General features: G+C 40.0%; 1 protein-coding gene across 2 annotated transcripts in view; it reads left to right on the top strand.

The window, feature by feature from the left end:
* The first annotated feature begins 1,314 nt into the window (after window positions 1-1,314).
* The window catches only part of PLEKHA8 (pleckstrin homology domain containing A8), a 62,671-nt gene continuing 47,501 nt past the window's right edge, over window positions 1,315-16,484 (top strand). For both annotated transcript variants that reach the window (XM_052638843.1, XM_052638844.1), the window contains exon 1: window positions 1,315-1,379. In XM_052638843.1, coding sequence (XP_052494803.1) covers window positions 1,340-1,379 — 40 coding nt within the window. In that variant the 5' untranslated portion in view covers window positions 1,315-1,339. The remainder of the gene's footprint in view (window positions 1,380-16,484) is intronic.

Genomic DNA, 16,484 nt, shown 5'->3' with positions numbered 1-16,484 from the left:
GGCTTATGTTGATGTATGGCAGAAACCAAAACAGCATTATAAAGCAATTATCCTCCCTTTAAAAATAAATAATTTAAAAAAATACAAGAGCCTAATTAAATTTGAATTTCAGATAAATAGCAAATTAATTTTTGTTTTTATTTGTGAACTCTGGCAACAGATTTTGCAAATAAAAGATTTTATTTAATTCTTTAGATTACACTAAAGAAAAAGAAAAAAATCTGTAACGCCACCATGCAGAAATAGTCATAAACATTTTGGCACATGGTTTTGTGACATATGCCTAAAATAATTAGGATCCTACTGTACACTATTTTGTAACCTGCTTTTACCACAGAATCTATAGTTAACATTTTGCCTAGTCAAATATCCTTAGCACAGAACTTTCTCACACTTTAATATGCATGGGAATCCCCCCTGGAGATCTCCTTCAGGAGTTTGGGGCCTTGCATCAAGATCCTACAATTCAGACAAGCTCCCAGGTGCCTACAGCGGAGCTGTCCACGGACCACATTTCTTGCAGCGGGGGTTTTAGAGTTTAAACATCTGTTTATGCTCCCTGGTCACTCACAGTATCCTATAGTGAAATTCCCATCATCTCCTGACGCCCTATGGTTGGATACCCCCTCAATAGCTTGGAAGTGTGTGGGACCAATTAGCCTTGAAATAAGAGACTCTGAAGACTAGAATCCAGCGGGCACCCTAAGGGGCCACGGTTGCTCCCAAACATCGGGAAGTGGAACCCATCTATGGTACCATAGAGCCAAGTCTGTGTTCCCCTTTGTCCCAGAGGCCTCCCTACTCCCTTCTCACCCTCCCTCTAAGTCGCAAGCCTGCCTCCCAGGACTCATTTTCCCTGCGGGCCTCTTTCACTAGGTCAGCCACGCCGGAATCTCAGCTAAACTCCGGGGTGGATTTTGGGAACCGGCGTGCAGGCGGTGCACTGGGCATGCGCGAGCGGGCCCTGAGCCCGGTGGGTCGAGCACTCAGGTAGTGCGCCGTGGCGCGGCGAGCGACCGGCTACTTCACTCGCGACACTTTGGTGACTTCAGTCGCCCCTCGGACCCACCCAGTACCTTGGCCTCCTTGAGGACAGCGCGCCGCCTGCGGCGCCTGGGACCGCCGGCCGGCCGCGTTCTCACGTGCGGAGGCCGCCGCAGTGACCCCGCCTCCGGGCCCAGGATGTGAGGCCGGCGGGGCGTCCCCGCACTGGGCCTGGGCGCCGGGAGAGACCGGCTCGGCGGCGCCGGGCGATGGCCCTGCTGCCGGTGGTCCTCGCCTCCTGGAGCCTGGAGCAGTGACGGGGCTGGCAGGCGAGGGCGAGGTGGCCGCGGGCGCCATGGAGGGGGTGCTGTATAAGTGGACCAACTATCTGAGCGGTGAGTGGGGGGCGTGCCGGGGTTCCGGTCCTTTGTCTGAGCCGAGGGAGGGCGGCGTCGGGACTCGCCTCTTGGGTGTCGGGGTCACGATCTCTCCTGAGATCTGAGAGGCCTGCGTGGACTGGGAATGTTTCCCCACGGTAGTTCTCTGTCTCCCCTGCGGTACAGACACAGCCCCCTGTGGGGGCTGGGTGGGAGCGGCGGCTCTCCTCACTTCCGAATCCTGAGATTTGGGGTGACTTGAAAGGCACAATGACCTCGGTGTCAGGGGGAGGAAAATGCTAATTCCGACTGTGGGGTCCTCTGGGAGTCTCGAATTCTGGCGAAGGAGCTGGTCTCGGGAAGGTTTCATGTGAATGCGAGCAGAGGTCAAAGGTTCTTTTTCAAAGTCCCCAGTACGAGCACGTTCCTTTTGTCACTTGCAGAGTTACCTGAGTGCAGACCAGGGTATCTCAGTCTCAGCTCCAAAGTATGCACATTTTTGGTTTTCTCACCGAACATTTCTTTTTGTTTTACAGACTCGGAAATGACCGTAAAATAGGATGCAAATATTAGCAACTCTTTTCTTGCCCTGCTGAACAGAACGGCTTAAAAATAGTACCCTTTCCAATCTGTGGAAGTACTTCATATCTTGAGAAGATCATAACTATTTTTCAGCTGTGAATATGATTCAGAAGGAGCATTTTCATAAATGAGTATATAAATAAAAGCCTTCTGTGCGCTGAAAACTGTGCTAGGCACTTTTTTGAAATTAAACTTTTTATTATGGAAAATGAGGTAGGCAGGCTCTTACAGTTTTAACAGCAATGTATTTGAAATGAGAAATATTCCCAGTGATTCTTAAGTGGTGGAGGTGTATTTTTCCCATCCTGTGGAGCCTAGGATTTTTTTGGGGGGGTCGTAGTATGATTCTCTGGGGTGTTTTAAGGACGTTTGTGTCTGGGAGGATCAGTTGGCAGTAGTGACTTTGATGAGGTTATAAAGCACAGCTGAAAGTGCGCCTGTTGGTGGCACCCAGAATCTCTTCCCTATGCATAGTGATTACAAGTGAATTCTGTTTATTTTTCTTGTGATCATTAGTAGAAACGGAGTGAGGAGAAGTGTTTTAGATGACTTGCTCTTTGCTTCAGGGACCTTCATTTGATGTATTAGATGTAGATACCTCATGACTGGGTTTGGCTGAATGTTAGGGAGGGTGTTTGATCAAGTGATTTGCCTCAGAGGTATCTCTAAGCTCTGAGATGTAGGATCTTATGCCCCTGAGTGAAATTTAGTCACTGGTCTTGGTTCTTTCACCCCTTTCCATCACACATGCCTTCTAACTTATTTCTTTCATCCTCAGTGCTCTTTTTCTTTTTCCCCCGTCTCCCTTTGCCCTCTTTTTCCCCCTCTCCTTCTTTACTCTTCTCCTCCAAGTTTACCTCTTTTACCAAGTTTAGTCTGTTGTTACTGTACCTACTTCCTGCTCATGAAATGCCTTTCCCCCCTGACTTTCTTTATGTATCCTTCAAAAAAGCTAAATTTCTCTGGAAGGATCTTTGGAATCTTCATCATGTGGTGCCCGTACCATCTGTTCTGTTGGAAAAAGTCTACTTTTTTCTGCCCCAAGTGAGAGAAGTTAATTTTGTGAGTGATGCCATCATGGTGAAAGCCCTAAAGAAAAGAAACATTGGAGCCATTGCCAGTGGCTGGCTTTACATTATGCTGCTTGTTCCCCTGTCTCACAAGCCACCTCATTGTGGACACACTGCATAAAAGCCCATCACACCACGGGGGACTTTTCCTGGGTGTGTATTTGCGTGCGTGTGTGCACGCTCAGTTGTGTCTTTGCAACCCCATAGACTGTAGCCTTCCAGGCTCCTCTGTCCATGGAATTTTTCAGGGAAGAATACTGGAGTGGGTTGCCGTTTCCTACTCCAGAGGATCTTCCTGGTCCCAGGATCAAAACCGCGTCTCTCACTCATGTCTCCTGAATTGGCAGGCGAATTCTTTACCACTGCGCTACCTGGGAAGCCTTCCCTAGGTATGTTTAAAATTACTGTCCAGTGCATTCTCGTTCCTTAGGAGATACATTTACTCTGGAAAGGAATGGTAACAACCTAGGCGAAGCAAATGCACCCTAGTTTCTTTCCTTCGCCTGTACAAGTTAGTCTCCCACAAAGAGCATAGTGTGAGTGTTAATGACAAGCGCTAATGAAGACACCATTAATTTTCTTCTCCTGAAGCTGTTTTTTTAAAGTAACATTTTTTTTTCTTATGGTTTTGCACATAGTAATTTAAAAATACGTGTAATATCTAAGTTTTTGTTCATTTTGAGTTTTCTCCAAAGAGAGTACTTAACCCATTTGTGTATTTCTGTCATGTGCACAGCATGATACGGGATACCTTATGTCCACATCTGAGTGGAGACTTAGCAAATCAGTTTATCAGCCAGTCCTTTGAATCCTTGGATGATGATTTTAATTTCAGTCACCAGCTGCTGCGTGCTGGGCCCTGTTCTGGGCACAGGGCAAGCAGTGTTAAGACAGACACTGTTCCTGCCTTTCTTAAACTTATAGTCTGGTGGGGGAGACAGGCATTCATTGGGTAAGTGGTTAGAAGCAGGTGCTCAAGTGTGTGTGATTTGAGAGGGGAGGAAGGGAGAGGCAAGTCTGGGTCATTGTGGAAGGCTTCTTTTAGGAAAATATCTAAGCAGAGCCTGAAGGTTAAATAAAAGCTGGGTAGGTGGTGAGGCCAAGGCCGAGGTGCAGTTGGAGGCTGTAAGGGAAAACTTTTTAGGTACGGAGAATATCAATGTGAAGGCCGTAAAGCTGGATAAAGATTGGTGAGTTTAAGGAAAGAAGACCCAAAAGTCTGGAGAGTTGAGAAGAGGCTCCAACAAGACTGCAGAGATCGGGGCAGGCCTGAAATTGCACGGCCTCATAGGCTGGTTTAAGCACTGCAGAGTGATTGTTCATGCACGTGTGTGTGTGTGTGTGCACGCAGATGTGTGCGTATGCATGTGTAAGTAAGAAAGAAATGATGAGATTGTTTAAAAGCTTACTTTGGCTACATTTGTTGTATTTTGTCAAATATTGTAGTTATTTCGTGAGCTGTTTAAAAGCTTACTTTGGCTACATTTGTTGTATTTTGTCAAATATTGTAGTTATTTCGTGAGCTTCTCTTGCCTCTTGAATTAAACTGTTTAGGTTTCAATTACTGAAAGTTGTAAACATCCATCAAGACCTGAGAATAGCTGTATCTTAATTGCTTGCATGAGTGTACTGCTAAAATACAGAAAGAGAAAAGTCTCTTTTACCTAATATATTAGGCACACTCAAGTACCCTGTGCTCCATCAGAGAAAAGGAAAAGAAAAGAGTGTCTGTGTATTTTCTCTAACATTCTTGAGCTACCCAGTTTTGAGCAGCAGAACATTGGGTATTCTGGGATTTAGTGTCCAGCCCTATCTTCACATATTAGAGGATTAAACCAGAAATGGAAAGGGAATGGATTAAACATTTCACAAACATCTCTGTTGTATGAGACATAATGTTAGGCCACTGTGAGTTTGTTATTTGTATCTTTCAAGCCCTAAACGTTAGTCGAGGGGTATTACACCTACTTGGTTATTCGTTAATGCTCCATAGTAGAACACTAGTTGAGGAGTCAAAGAAACCTGAAGTCTGGTGCCAGCTCTGTCGCTGCCAGGTGCAAAGTCACTTTATCATTCTGAGCTTTAATATCTTCCTCCATAAGAGTGATGAGATTTACCCACTAATAATTGTAACAATAGTAAAAAGACTTAAACGCTTCTGATGTTCCAGACACTATTCTAAACATTTTGCACAGATTAAGTTACTTAATCTTTGCAGCAATTTTAGGAAGCAGTTGACTTTTATTATTTCCAGATGAAGACATTGAGGCACCGAAGGATGGGGGAAGGAACTGGCCCAAGGTTACAGAGTTAGTAAGTGCCTCCAGCGTCAGTGCTCCGTTCATTACATAACACTTGCAAAGGTCCTTCCTGCTTGGTCATTATATAATTCTAGCTGATTCATAATGTACCTATATTTAAAGTATGTTGGCCTGGAATAGCAGACTTTATTTGGGACTGGGAGGTGGGGGGGGGGTCTGGAAGCAAGGAGGACTGTGCCTAGTGTTGGGCATGTGTTTTGTCACTAAGAAATGTTCAGGACTGTGCTCCGAGCTTTCTGCTTTCAGTTCTAGTCCGCTTTCCTGCCCACTCAGCACACAGGAGGGCTGCTGTCATGAGCTCTGTCCAGCTGCAGGCTTCTTGGGCCCCTCCAGTGCGTTAGGGCACGAGCGCATTGCAGTACTGCATTCCACAAATAACAGAAGCTTGCATCATGCTCGCCAGATGATTGTCTGAGACGGTGCTACAGTCTTGCTTATCCCCCCAGGTAGAAGGTGACGCTTGTCCAGGTATGTTTGTGCTGGGTAGACAGCACGAAGAAGTCATCCGGAATGTGAGTGATCCAGAGCATGGGCTCACAACCACTAGTCAACCTTTTCTGTTGTAATTATTTCTAAATATCTTTACCAAGAAAATAATTAATTAATCTATCATGAATTTTACCCCTTTAAAGTATACTCATCAGTGCAATTTTAAAACATTCGCCTTATGCTGAAGAGAAGTACCCACTAGTGACCGTTGCCACCCCACCCCCTCTTGCCCTTGGCAGCCACCAAGGTTGTATACATTTGCCTGTCTGTATAAATTTGTCAGTTCCAGGCATTTCATATAAATGCAGTAAGTGGAATCATACATTATGTGGTCTTCCTTTACCTAGCATAATGTTTTTTTGCTAGGTTCATCATTGCTGTGGCATGCATCAGTACTTTATTCCTTTTTATTAAGAAATAATATTCTACTATATGGAAATATCATTTTGATTATCTACTCATCCATTGATGAACATTTGGACTGCTCATTTTTTTTGGTTAATATGAGTAATGGTGCTGTGAACATTTGTGTCAGATTTTTGTGTGGATGTTTTCATTTCTCTTGAACATTAATCAAAGAAGCAGAATTGTTGGATCATGTGGTAACACTTTAACAGTTTGGAGAACTGCTGAACTTTTCCAAAGTGACTTCTCTGTTTTATACTCTTGTTAGTAATGAAAGAAGGTTCTTATTTCTTCACATCCTCACCAATACTTGCTATTGTCTGTCTCATTATATCCATCCTAGTGAGTGTGAAGTGATAGATCAGTGTGGTTTGATTTATATTTCCCCAGTGACTAATGATGTTGCTCATCATCTCATGTGCTTATTTAGCCATTTGTATATCTTCTTTGGAGAAATGTCTGTTCATATCCTTTCCCCAATTCTTAATTGGATTATTTATTTTTCATTATGGAATTGTTAGGGTTCTTTATTCTAGATACAAGTTCTTTATCACATATAGTATTTGCAAATGTATTTTCCTGTTCTGTACATTGTCTTTCACTTCTGTATGGTATCATTTGCAGCATAACATTTTTTTGATTTTGATATTTATCATTTTTTTTGTTTATTGCCTGTGCTTTTTAACACTTTGCCTAACCCTAGGTCTTTTTTTTTTTTCCTAGAAGTTTTTTTTTTTTTTAATAGTTTTAGCTCTTCTTAATCTCCATGAGTTTTAGCTTTGTGACAGCAAGAATAATAGCTATACAAGGTTTGTTATAAAGATGAAATGGATAGCATATATGAACCTGCCTGGTACATAGTTCACTTAAGGGTAGGTTAATTGGATAGTAGTTTTGATTAATAATGCTAGGAAAAAATCAGTTTGTATTGCCTGTATGAAAATTGTGATTTCTCATGGTTTCTGAGAGAATATGTGTCCTGAATTCCTTAAATCGTTCTTTTGGAAGTTGGAGGGGTATAAATTATAAAGGAAAAGATTCAAATAAACCACCGGAATTTTGGAATTGACTCTGCAGTCCTATGACAGTCATCCTTGTGGATGAATGATTATTGCAGATCACGCAGTTCTGTGTACCACTTGTCTCTGTACTTTTGCTCCCAGCAAAAATTAATTAATAATTTGTTAAGGAACATAAGAGATGTGAAACTGTTGCCTCATTAGCACTCTACCAGAAGCAATATCTGTCTTCCTCTTGATTTGGATGTGTTATTGGATATACTAAGAGTGATCCATGGAGTATTATGTGATTGAAGTGGTTTATGGATGGAAGAAGCCTGGGGGCCATTGTTCTCAGACTGCACTCTCAGTGTTTAGTCCTTACCACTGCTGTTACCCTTTCGTCTTATTTAGAATTGAGCAAAAAAGCTCAATTTTGCTTATCCCCCCATGTAAATGGTAACGCTTGTTCATATATGTTTTGCCCTCCTCCAGGGAATCTTTCCAACCCAGAAATCGAACCCAGGTCTTCCGCATTGTAGGTGAATTCTTTACCATCTGAACCACCAGGGAAGTCCCAAGAAGATCAGGTCTAGTGGAAATCTTTCTCAACTGTGAAAATGCCCTTCAGCTAAATTTGTGATTTTGACCTTTAAGCTTTTATATGGTTATTCTGAGGCTGTGTCTTGACAGGCCTTAGAGGGAGGGACCACATTGCATGTAGCGGGTGCCTTGGGATAGTTATATGTTACTGATCATTTTCAGGGAAAATTTCACAGAAAAGAAGGGACCGAAGGGTGGTGAAAATGCCCTTCCAGCTAAATTTGTGATTTGACCTTTAAGCTTTTATGTTGTTATTCTGAGGCTGTGGCTTGACGAGGCTTAGAGGGACCACACTGCATATAACTGGTCCCTTGGTGTAGTTGGATGCTACCAATCACCCTCAGGGAAAGCGTCACAGAAAAGGAGGGACCAAAGGGTTGGTGAGATTGGCTTGGACAGGAGTACGTGTGAGAGAACAGAAGAGACCCTCAGTGGAGAAACCAGCAGGACTAAAAAGGAGGGTTCTTTTCTGGGAGCAGGAGGATATACTGGGGTGTTGTTAGTATTAGATTAGATTATTAAACCAAACCAAGTCTGAGAGTTTCAAACTGGTGTTGTAGGGAGTCTCTAGGATATAGTAGAAACCTTGCCCAATTTAAAATAATGTTATGTGTCTTTACTGAAAGTAAACAAGAAATCAATAACAGAAAGATGCAGGAACTCCCCAAACATTAGGAAATTAAACAGTAATACATCAAAATAACCTGTGGGTCAAAGAAGACTCCAAGAAATTTAGAGGATATTTTCAATTTAAATTGAAAACATAACAGTGGTTGGCCAGGGGTAAAGGATTGGGGGAAGGGCTTGGCTAAAAAACGAGTAGCACAAAAGAATTTTAAGAGGAGAATGATGGAATTTTTCTGTATCTTGAGTTGTTAGAGGACTATGTGTTTATCGAAACACAGAACTGTTAACCAAAGAAGAAATTTCACTATGCATAAATTTTAAAATACTAAAAAATTTAAGTCTGTAATGGAGTGCAGTCTTTAATTTTTTTGAGTGATGTGTTTGGATGAACTACTCGTCACAAGACTGCTGAGTAAAAAATAAGGGAAACTCCAATGTGTTTTAGTCAGATGTATGTTTGACTCACAAGTAATCATTTGTTTGATTTGTATTTTAAAGAAATGAGATCTCTAAAAATTTTGATTTAAAAATGATGGCTGTTATGAAATAAAAAAGAAATATATAGTTATAGTGCAGAATTAACTTGAGCTATGCCGTTTTATATCCAAATATAAGTGCATGTTTTTAAAGAAAAATTGTTCTCATTGAAAAAATATATATACCATCATTGTTACTTGAACTGAAAAATGAATTGTGCAAATGATTACTGTTGATTAAACATAAAAAGACATTTGCACTATGTGGGGAGAAAACCAAGCTGCTAACAGTTTTGCAATAATGAACTTCAAATTTTTAGTTTCTTTGAATAATGTTTTGTAGTTTTCAGAGTATTAGTTTTACACTTCTTTTGTCAAGTTTATTCTTGTTTTGTTCTTTTTGATACTATTGTAAATGAAATTATTTTCCTAATTTTATTTTAAGATTGTTCATTGTAATTTTATAGAAATACACTTGATATATGTATGTTGGTCTTAAATCTTGCAACTTTGCCAAACTCATTGTAATAGTTTTAAAAGGGATTCCTTTTTTAAAAAAATATATATATACACATTAGCATGTCTGAGAACAGAGGTATATTTGTTTCTTCCTTTCCAGTCTGAATGCTTTTTATATAATTCTGTACTCTAATTGCCTTGGCTATAACCTCCAATACAGTGTTGCTTAGAAGTGGTGAGAGTAAGTATCTTTGTTTTATTCCTGGTTTCATGGGAAAAGCATCTGGTCTTTGGTGGCTCAGATGGTAAAGAATCTGCCTGTAATGCGGGAGACCTGGGTTCAGTCCCTGGGTTGGGAAGATCCCCTGGAGAAGGGAATGGCAACCTACTCCAGTATTCTTGCCTGAAGAATCCCATGAACAGAGGAGCCTGGTGGGCTGCAGTCCATGGGATCACAGAGTCAGACAAGATTGAGAGACTAACATAATGTTAGCCTTGGGTCTTTGTAGATGTCTTTATCAGGTTGAAGACGTTCCCATTATACCTAGTTTTTTAAAAAGAATTTTTATGAAAGAGTGTTAGATTCTGTCAAGTATGTTTCCTACATTTACTGAGGTAATCATGTGATACCTTTTTAGAAATATTTTATTTGCAAAAAAATCCAGCTCAGGTTTGAAGAAAGAAGTGGACTTCTATTATTCCATGTAACTGGAAAGTCCAGAAGGTATCTTATCTGTAGGTATGACACAGTCTGACTGAGGTGTTCAAAAACTGTCATCTAGCTTTGCTTCCTTTTCCTGACTCCCTCCTGTCCCTTCACCCCCTTTCCTTGTACCTATAAATGTGTTTATGTCCATGTGATGGCACAGTGACTGCCAGTGGTGGCCCCAGGCAAACACCTGAGACCAAAGAGAGAAGAGAGAGAGTCTCCATTTCCTTCCACCTTTCCCCAGTCCCAGCAAAAGTCCCAGAATTGTTTCTGGTTGGGCCACTTGCCTGTCTTGGAACAAAGCTCTGAGGAAAGAGGATGTGAAGCTCTAGTTAAGCCTGAATCACATGCCCACCTTGGGGCTTGTCAGCCCCATTGAAACTACATGGATAGAGTGTGGAGAAGGGGGTCTTCAGTAACAGAAATGTAGGAGGTGGATGCCTGGTTGCCAAAACTAAATGTCCACTTTACCTTCTACAGTGAAATAATCCAAGATAATACAAAATGTGTGAAATTGGCATTTAAATACCGCATCCCTGGCAGCAGTAGCTTGTAGGTTCTAAAACTATTCCTACTCATTGAAGTTTCTCAGCTAATCTTCCTAGCAGGGAGTTTGGCTGACACACCATTCCATCTCCAGTAGGGGATGGCAAAAAAAGGGAGTGGGGTTCCACGGGAAGATAGTCTAATGGTAATTGAGTGAATCAGGGACTGGTACAGACCCATAGTTTTTAACCGCTCTTTTGTTACCTTGAATAGTTTATTATTTTCAAGTGTATTAATCAGGGTTTTCCAGAGAAACAGAACTGTGTATTTCCATATGAGGAGTTTTATGATAGAAATTGGCTCATGCAGTTATGGAGACTGTAAAGTCCTAAGTCTGCTCTCTGCAAGCCGGAGAACTAGGAAGGCTGGTAGCTTAATTCAGTCAGAGTTCACAGGCCTGAGAATCGAGGGTGGTGGTCACATCTCAGGTAGAGAGCAGACTCAGCCTTCCTCTCCTTTCTGTACTATTCAGGCCCTCATTAGACTGGATGCTGTCCACCTGCATTGGTGAGGGCAGTCTTTACTCAGGCTGCTGCTGCTGCTAGGTCACTTCAGTCCACTGATCCAAATGCTAATGTCTCCCAGAGACCTCTTCATAGACACAACCACAAATAATGTTTTACCAGCAATCTGGACACCAGTAGGCCAGTCAAACTGATATATAAAATTAATCATCACTGTAAACCAAGGTAACAGCAGATTAATTTAAAGCAGGAAGTGGATTAATGGCCTCTTCATCATCCGTGCCTCTTTTTTCATGCAGTTCATCCATCATTCCTAAGGTATATACAGGCTTCCCAAGACAGGACATCTTGAAAGAGTGTGTTCTCTACACTACTCTGGGCTCTCTATTTGTTATTTAGTTCCAGAGTCAGGATTTCCCAGGCAAGAATACTGGAGTGGGTTGTCATTTCCTTCTCCAGGGGATCTTCCTGACCCAGGGATTGAACCCACGTCTGTGCGTTGGCAGGCAGATTCTTTACTACTGAGCCACCCAGGGAAGCACGGTTTCTCCACTGCTCTGCCATTAAGTCTTAGATAATGGGAATGAGACTTCTGTGGTCTCCTAACATGCCGTCTGAAATTCTAGAAACTTTATGCTTTAAAGAAAAGTTTTTCTTGGTCATAGTTTTTCTAGTTACGAACTACAGAATAAAATAATTGAATCCCTTCTATTGTTATAACTTTTCCTAGATAAATACAGAACCTGTTACAGAGAAGGTATTGTTACAGTTACTGTTATCATTTACAAGCTACTTTTAAAATACACTGTAGCTGTGCTGTGTGTGTGTGTGTGTGTGTGTGTGTATTTGCGCTATTTAACAGTTTTCAAATTCCTGTAAGATAAACCTAGTCTTTACCACATTTTTTCAATTTTTAGACATTTTTCACGTTCCAGCAGCTCTGAAGCCAGGAAGCATCTGGGAATGAGATCATGTCATTGCTTAATGGGCACGTTATTAAAAAAAATTTTTTTTTATTGAAGGATAATTGCTTTACAGAATTTTCTTGTTTTCTGTCAAACCTCAACATGAATCAGCCATAGGTATACATATATCCCCTCTCTTTTGAACCTCCCTCCCATCTCCCACCCCAACCCACCCCTCTAAATTGATACAGAACCCCTGTTTGAGTTTCCTGAGCTGTATAGAAAATTCCCATCCGCTATCTATTTTACATATGGTAATATAAGTTTCCATGTTACTTTTTCTGTACATCTCACCCTCTCCTCCCCTCTCCCCATGTCCATAAGCCTGTTCTCTATGTCTGTTTCTTCATTGCTGCCCTGTAAATAAATTCTTCAGTACCATTTTTCTAGACTCCGTAAATATGAGTTAGAATACAATATTTAGCTTTCTCTTTTTGACTCACTTCACTCTATATAATAGGTTCTCGGTTCATTCACCTCATCAGAATTGACTCAAATGCATTCCTTTTTATGGCTGAGTAATATTCCATTGTGTGTATGTACCGCAACTTCTTTATCCATTCATCTGTCGATGGACATCTAGGTTGCTTCCATGTTCTAGCTATTGTAAATAGTGCTGTAATGAACAATGGGATACATGTGTCTTTCAGTTTTGGTTTCCTCAGGGTATATGCTTAGGAATGGGATTGCTGGGTCGTATGGTGGTTTTATTCCTAGTTTTTAATGAATCGCCATATCATCTTCCATAGTGGCTGTATCAATTTACATTCTAACCAACAGTGCAAGAACGCTCCCTTTTCTCCACACCCTCTCCAGCATTTATTGTTTGTAGACTTTTTGATGATGGCCATTCTGACCAGTGTGAGGTGATATCTCATTGTAGTTTTAATTTGCATTTCTCTAATAACGAGCGATGTTGAGCATCTTTTCATGTATTTGTTAGCCATCTGTATGTCTTCTCTGGAGAAATGTCTGTTTAAGTCTTTTTCCCACTTTTTGATTGGGTTGTTTGTTTTTATGGCATTGAGTTGTGTGAGCTGCTTCTATATCTTGGAAATTAATCCTTTGTCAGTTGTTTCATTTGCTGTTATTTTCTCCCATTCTGAGGGTTGTCTTTTTACCTTGCTTATTGTTTCCTTTCCTGTGAAAAAGCTTTTAAGTTTAATCAGGTCCCACTTGTTTACTTTTGTTTTTCTTTCCATTACTCTAGGAGGTGGATCATAGAGGATCTTGCTTTGATTTATGTCATCAAGTGTTCTGCCTGTTTTCCTCTAAGAGTTTTATAGTTTCTGGTCTTACATTTAGGTCTTTAATCCATTTTGAGGTTATCTTTGTGTATGGTGTTAAGAAGTGTTCTAATTTCATTCTTTTACATGTAGCTGTCCAGTTTTCCCAGCATGATTTATTGAAGAGGCTGTCTTTGCCCCATTGTATATACTCTTGCCTCCTTTGTCAAAGATAAGGTACCCACAGGTGCATGGGTTTATTTTTGGGCTCTCTATCTTGTTTCATTGGTCTATATTTCTGTTTTTGTGCCAGTACCATACTGTCTTGATGACTGTAGCTTTGTGGTATAATCTGAAGTGAGGAAGGTTGATTCCTCCAGCTCCATTCTTCTTTCTCAGGACTGCTTTGGCTATTCGGGGTCTTTTGTGTTTCCATATGAACTGTGAAATTTTTTGTTCTAGTTCTGTGAAAAATATCATTGGTAATTTGATAGGGATTGCATTGAATCTGTAGATTGCATTTGGTAGTATAGTCATTTTCATAATATTGATTCTTCCATCCCAGGAACATAGGATATCTCTCCATCTGTTTATGTCATCTTTGATTTCTTTCATTAGTGTCTTATAATTTTCTGTGTACAGTTCTTTGGTCTCCTTAAGTAAGCTTATTCCTAGATATGTAATTCTTTTTGTTGCAGTGGTGAATGGGATTGATTCCTTAATTTCTCTTTCTGATTTTTCATTGTTGGTATATCGGAATGCAAGTGATTTCTGTGGATTGATTTTGTATCCTGCAACTTTGCTAAATTCACTGATTAGTTCTAGTAATTTTCCGATACTATCTTTAGAGTTTTCTATGTACAGTATCATGTCATCTGCAAACAGTGAAAGCTTTACTTCTTCTTTTCCAATTTGGATTCCTTTTATTTCTTTTTCTTCTCTGATTGCTGTAGCTAGGACTTCCAGTGGTGAAAGTGGGCACCCTTGTATTGTTCTGATCTTTTGTTCCTGGGGGAATACTTTCAGCTTTTCACCATTGAGAATAATGTTTGCTGTAGCCTTATCATGTATGGCCTTTACTGTGTGAACGTAGGTTAATTCTGTGTCCATTTTTTGAAGAGTTTTAATCATAAGTGGGTGTTGAATTTTGTAAAAGGCTTTTTCTGCATCTATTGAGATTATCATATGGTTTTTATCTTTCAATTTGTTAATATGGTGTATCACATTGATTTTGCATATGTTGAAGAATCCTCACATTCCTGGAATACACCCATCTTGATCATGATATATGAGTTTTTTATGTGTAGCTGGATTCTGTTGTTAAAATTTTGTTGAGGATTTTTGCATTTATATTCATCAGTGATATTGGCCTGTAGTTTTCATTTTTTGTGTTGTCTTTGTCTGGTTTTGATATCAGGGTGATGGTGGCCTCATAGAATGAGTTTGGAAATGTTCCTTCCTCTGCAATTTTTTGAAAGAGTTTTAGAAGGATAGGCATTAGCTCTTCTCTGAATGTTTGATAGAATTCTCCTGTGAAGCCATCTGGTCCTGAGCTTTTGTTCTTGAGGAGATGTTTGATCACAGCTTCAATTTCAGTGCTTGTAATTGGGTTGTTCATGATTTCTGTTTCTTCCTGGTTCAGTCTTGGAAGATTGAACTTTTCTAAGAATCTGTCCATTTCTTCCAGGTTACCCATTTTATTGCCATATAGTTGTTCATAATAGTCTCTTATAATCTTTGCATTTCTGCATTGTCTGTTGTAACCTCTCCTTTTTCATTTCTAATTTTGTTGATTTGAGTCTTCTCTCTTTTTTCCTTGATGAGTCTGGCTAAAGGCTTGTCAGTTTTATTTATCTTCTCAAAGAACCAGCTTTTAGTTTTTTTTAATCTTTACTATTGTTTCTTTCATTTCTTTTTCATTTATTTCTGTGGAGATCTCTGTGACTTATTTCCTTCTACTAATTTTGGGGGTTTTTTGTTCTTCTTTTTCCAGTTGTTTTAGGTGTAAAGTTAGGTTGTCTATTCAGTGTCTTTCTTCTTTCTTGAGGTAGGGTTGCATTGCTATAAACTTCCCTCTTAGAACTGCTTTTGCTGCATCCCATAGGTTTTGAGTTGTCATGTTTTCATTGTCATTTGCTTCTAGAAATTTTTTTATTTCCCTTTTGATTTCTTCAGTATCCTGTTGGTTATTTAGAAATGTATTGTTAAATCTCCATGTGTTTGTGTTTCTTACAGTTTTTTTCTTGTAATTGATATCTAGTCTCTTAGCGTTGTGGTCAGAGAAGATGCTTGATACAATTTCAATTTTCTTAAATTTAGTGAGGCTTGATTTGGGACCCAAGATGTGGTCTATCCTGGAGAATGTTTCATGTGCACTTGAGAAGAAGGTGTATTCTTTTGCATTTGGGTGGAATGTCCTGAAGGTATCAATGAGATCCATCTCATCTGATGTATCATTTAAGACTTGTGTTTCCTTATTAATTTTCTGATTTGATGATCTGTCCGTTGGTGTGAGTGGGGTGTTAAGGTCTCCTACTATTACTGTGCTACTGTCAATTTCTCCTTTTATGTCTGTTAGTGTTTGTCTTATGTATTGAGGTGCTCCTATATTGGGTGCATAGATATTTACAATTGTTATGTTTCCTCTTGGTTGATCCCTTGATCATTATGTAGTGTCCTTCCTTATCTCTTGTAATCTTCTTTATTTTAAGGTCTATTTTGTCTGATACGAGGATTGCTACTCCAGCTTTCTTTTGCTTCCCATTTGCATGGAATATACTTTTCCATCCTCTCACTTTCAGTCTATATGTGTCTTGAGATCTGAAATGAGTTTCTTGTAGATAGCATATATATGGGTCTTGTTTTTGTATCCGTTCAGCCAGTCTGTATCTTTTGGTTGGAACATTTAATCCATTTATATTTAAAGTAATTATTGATATATATGTTCCTATTGCCATTTTCTTAATTGGGGTTGATTTTGTAGATCTTTTTTCTTTTCTTGTATTTCTTGGCTATATAAGTCCCTTTAACATTTGTTGTAAAACTGGTTTGGTGGTACATGATGCTGTTAACTTTTGCTTGTCTGAAAAACTTTATTTCTCCATCAATTTTGAATGAGATCCTCGCTGGGTACTGTAATCTTGGTTGTAGATTTTTCCCTTTCAGTACTTTAAATATATCCTG

The sequence above is a fragment of the Budorcas taxicolor genome, chromosome 4, assembly GCF_023091745.1.
Source record: "Budorcas taxicolor isolate Tak-1 chromosome 4, Takin1.1, whole genome shotgun sequence".
In the NCBI taxonomy this organism is placed as follows: Eukaryota; Metazoa; Chordata; class Mammalia; order Artiodactyla; family Bovidae; genus Budorcas; species Budorcas taxicolor.
This window is presented reverse-complemented; position numbering and strand designations above follow the sequence as displayed.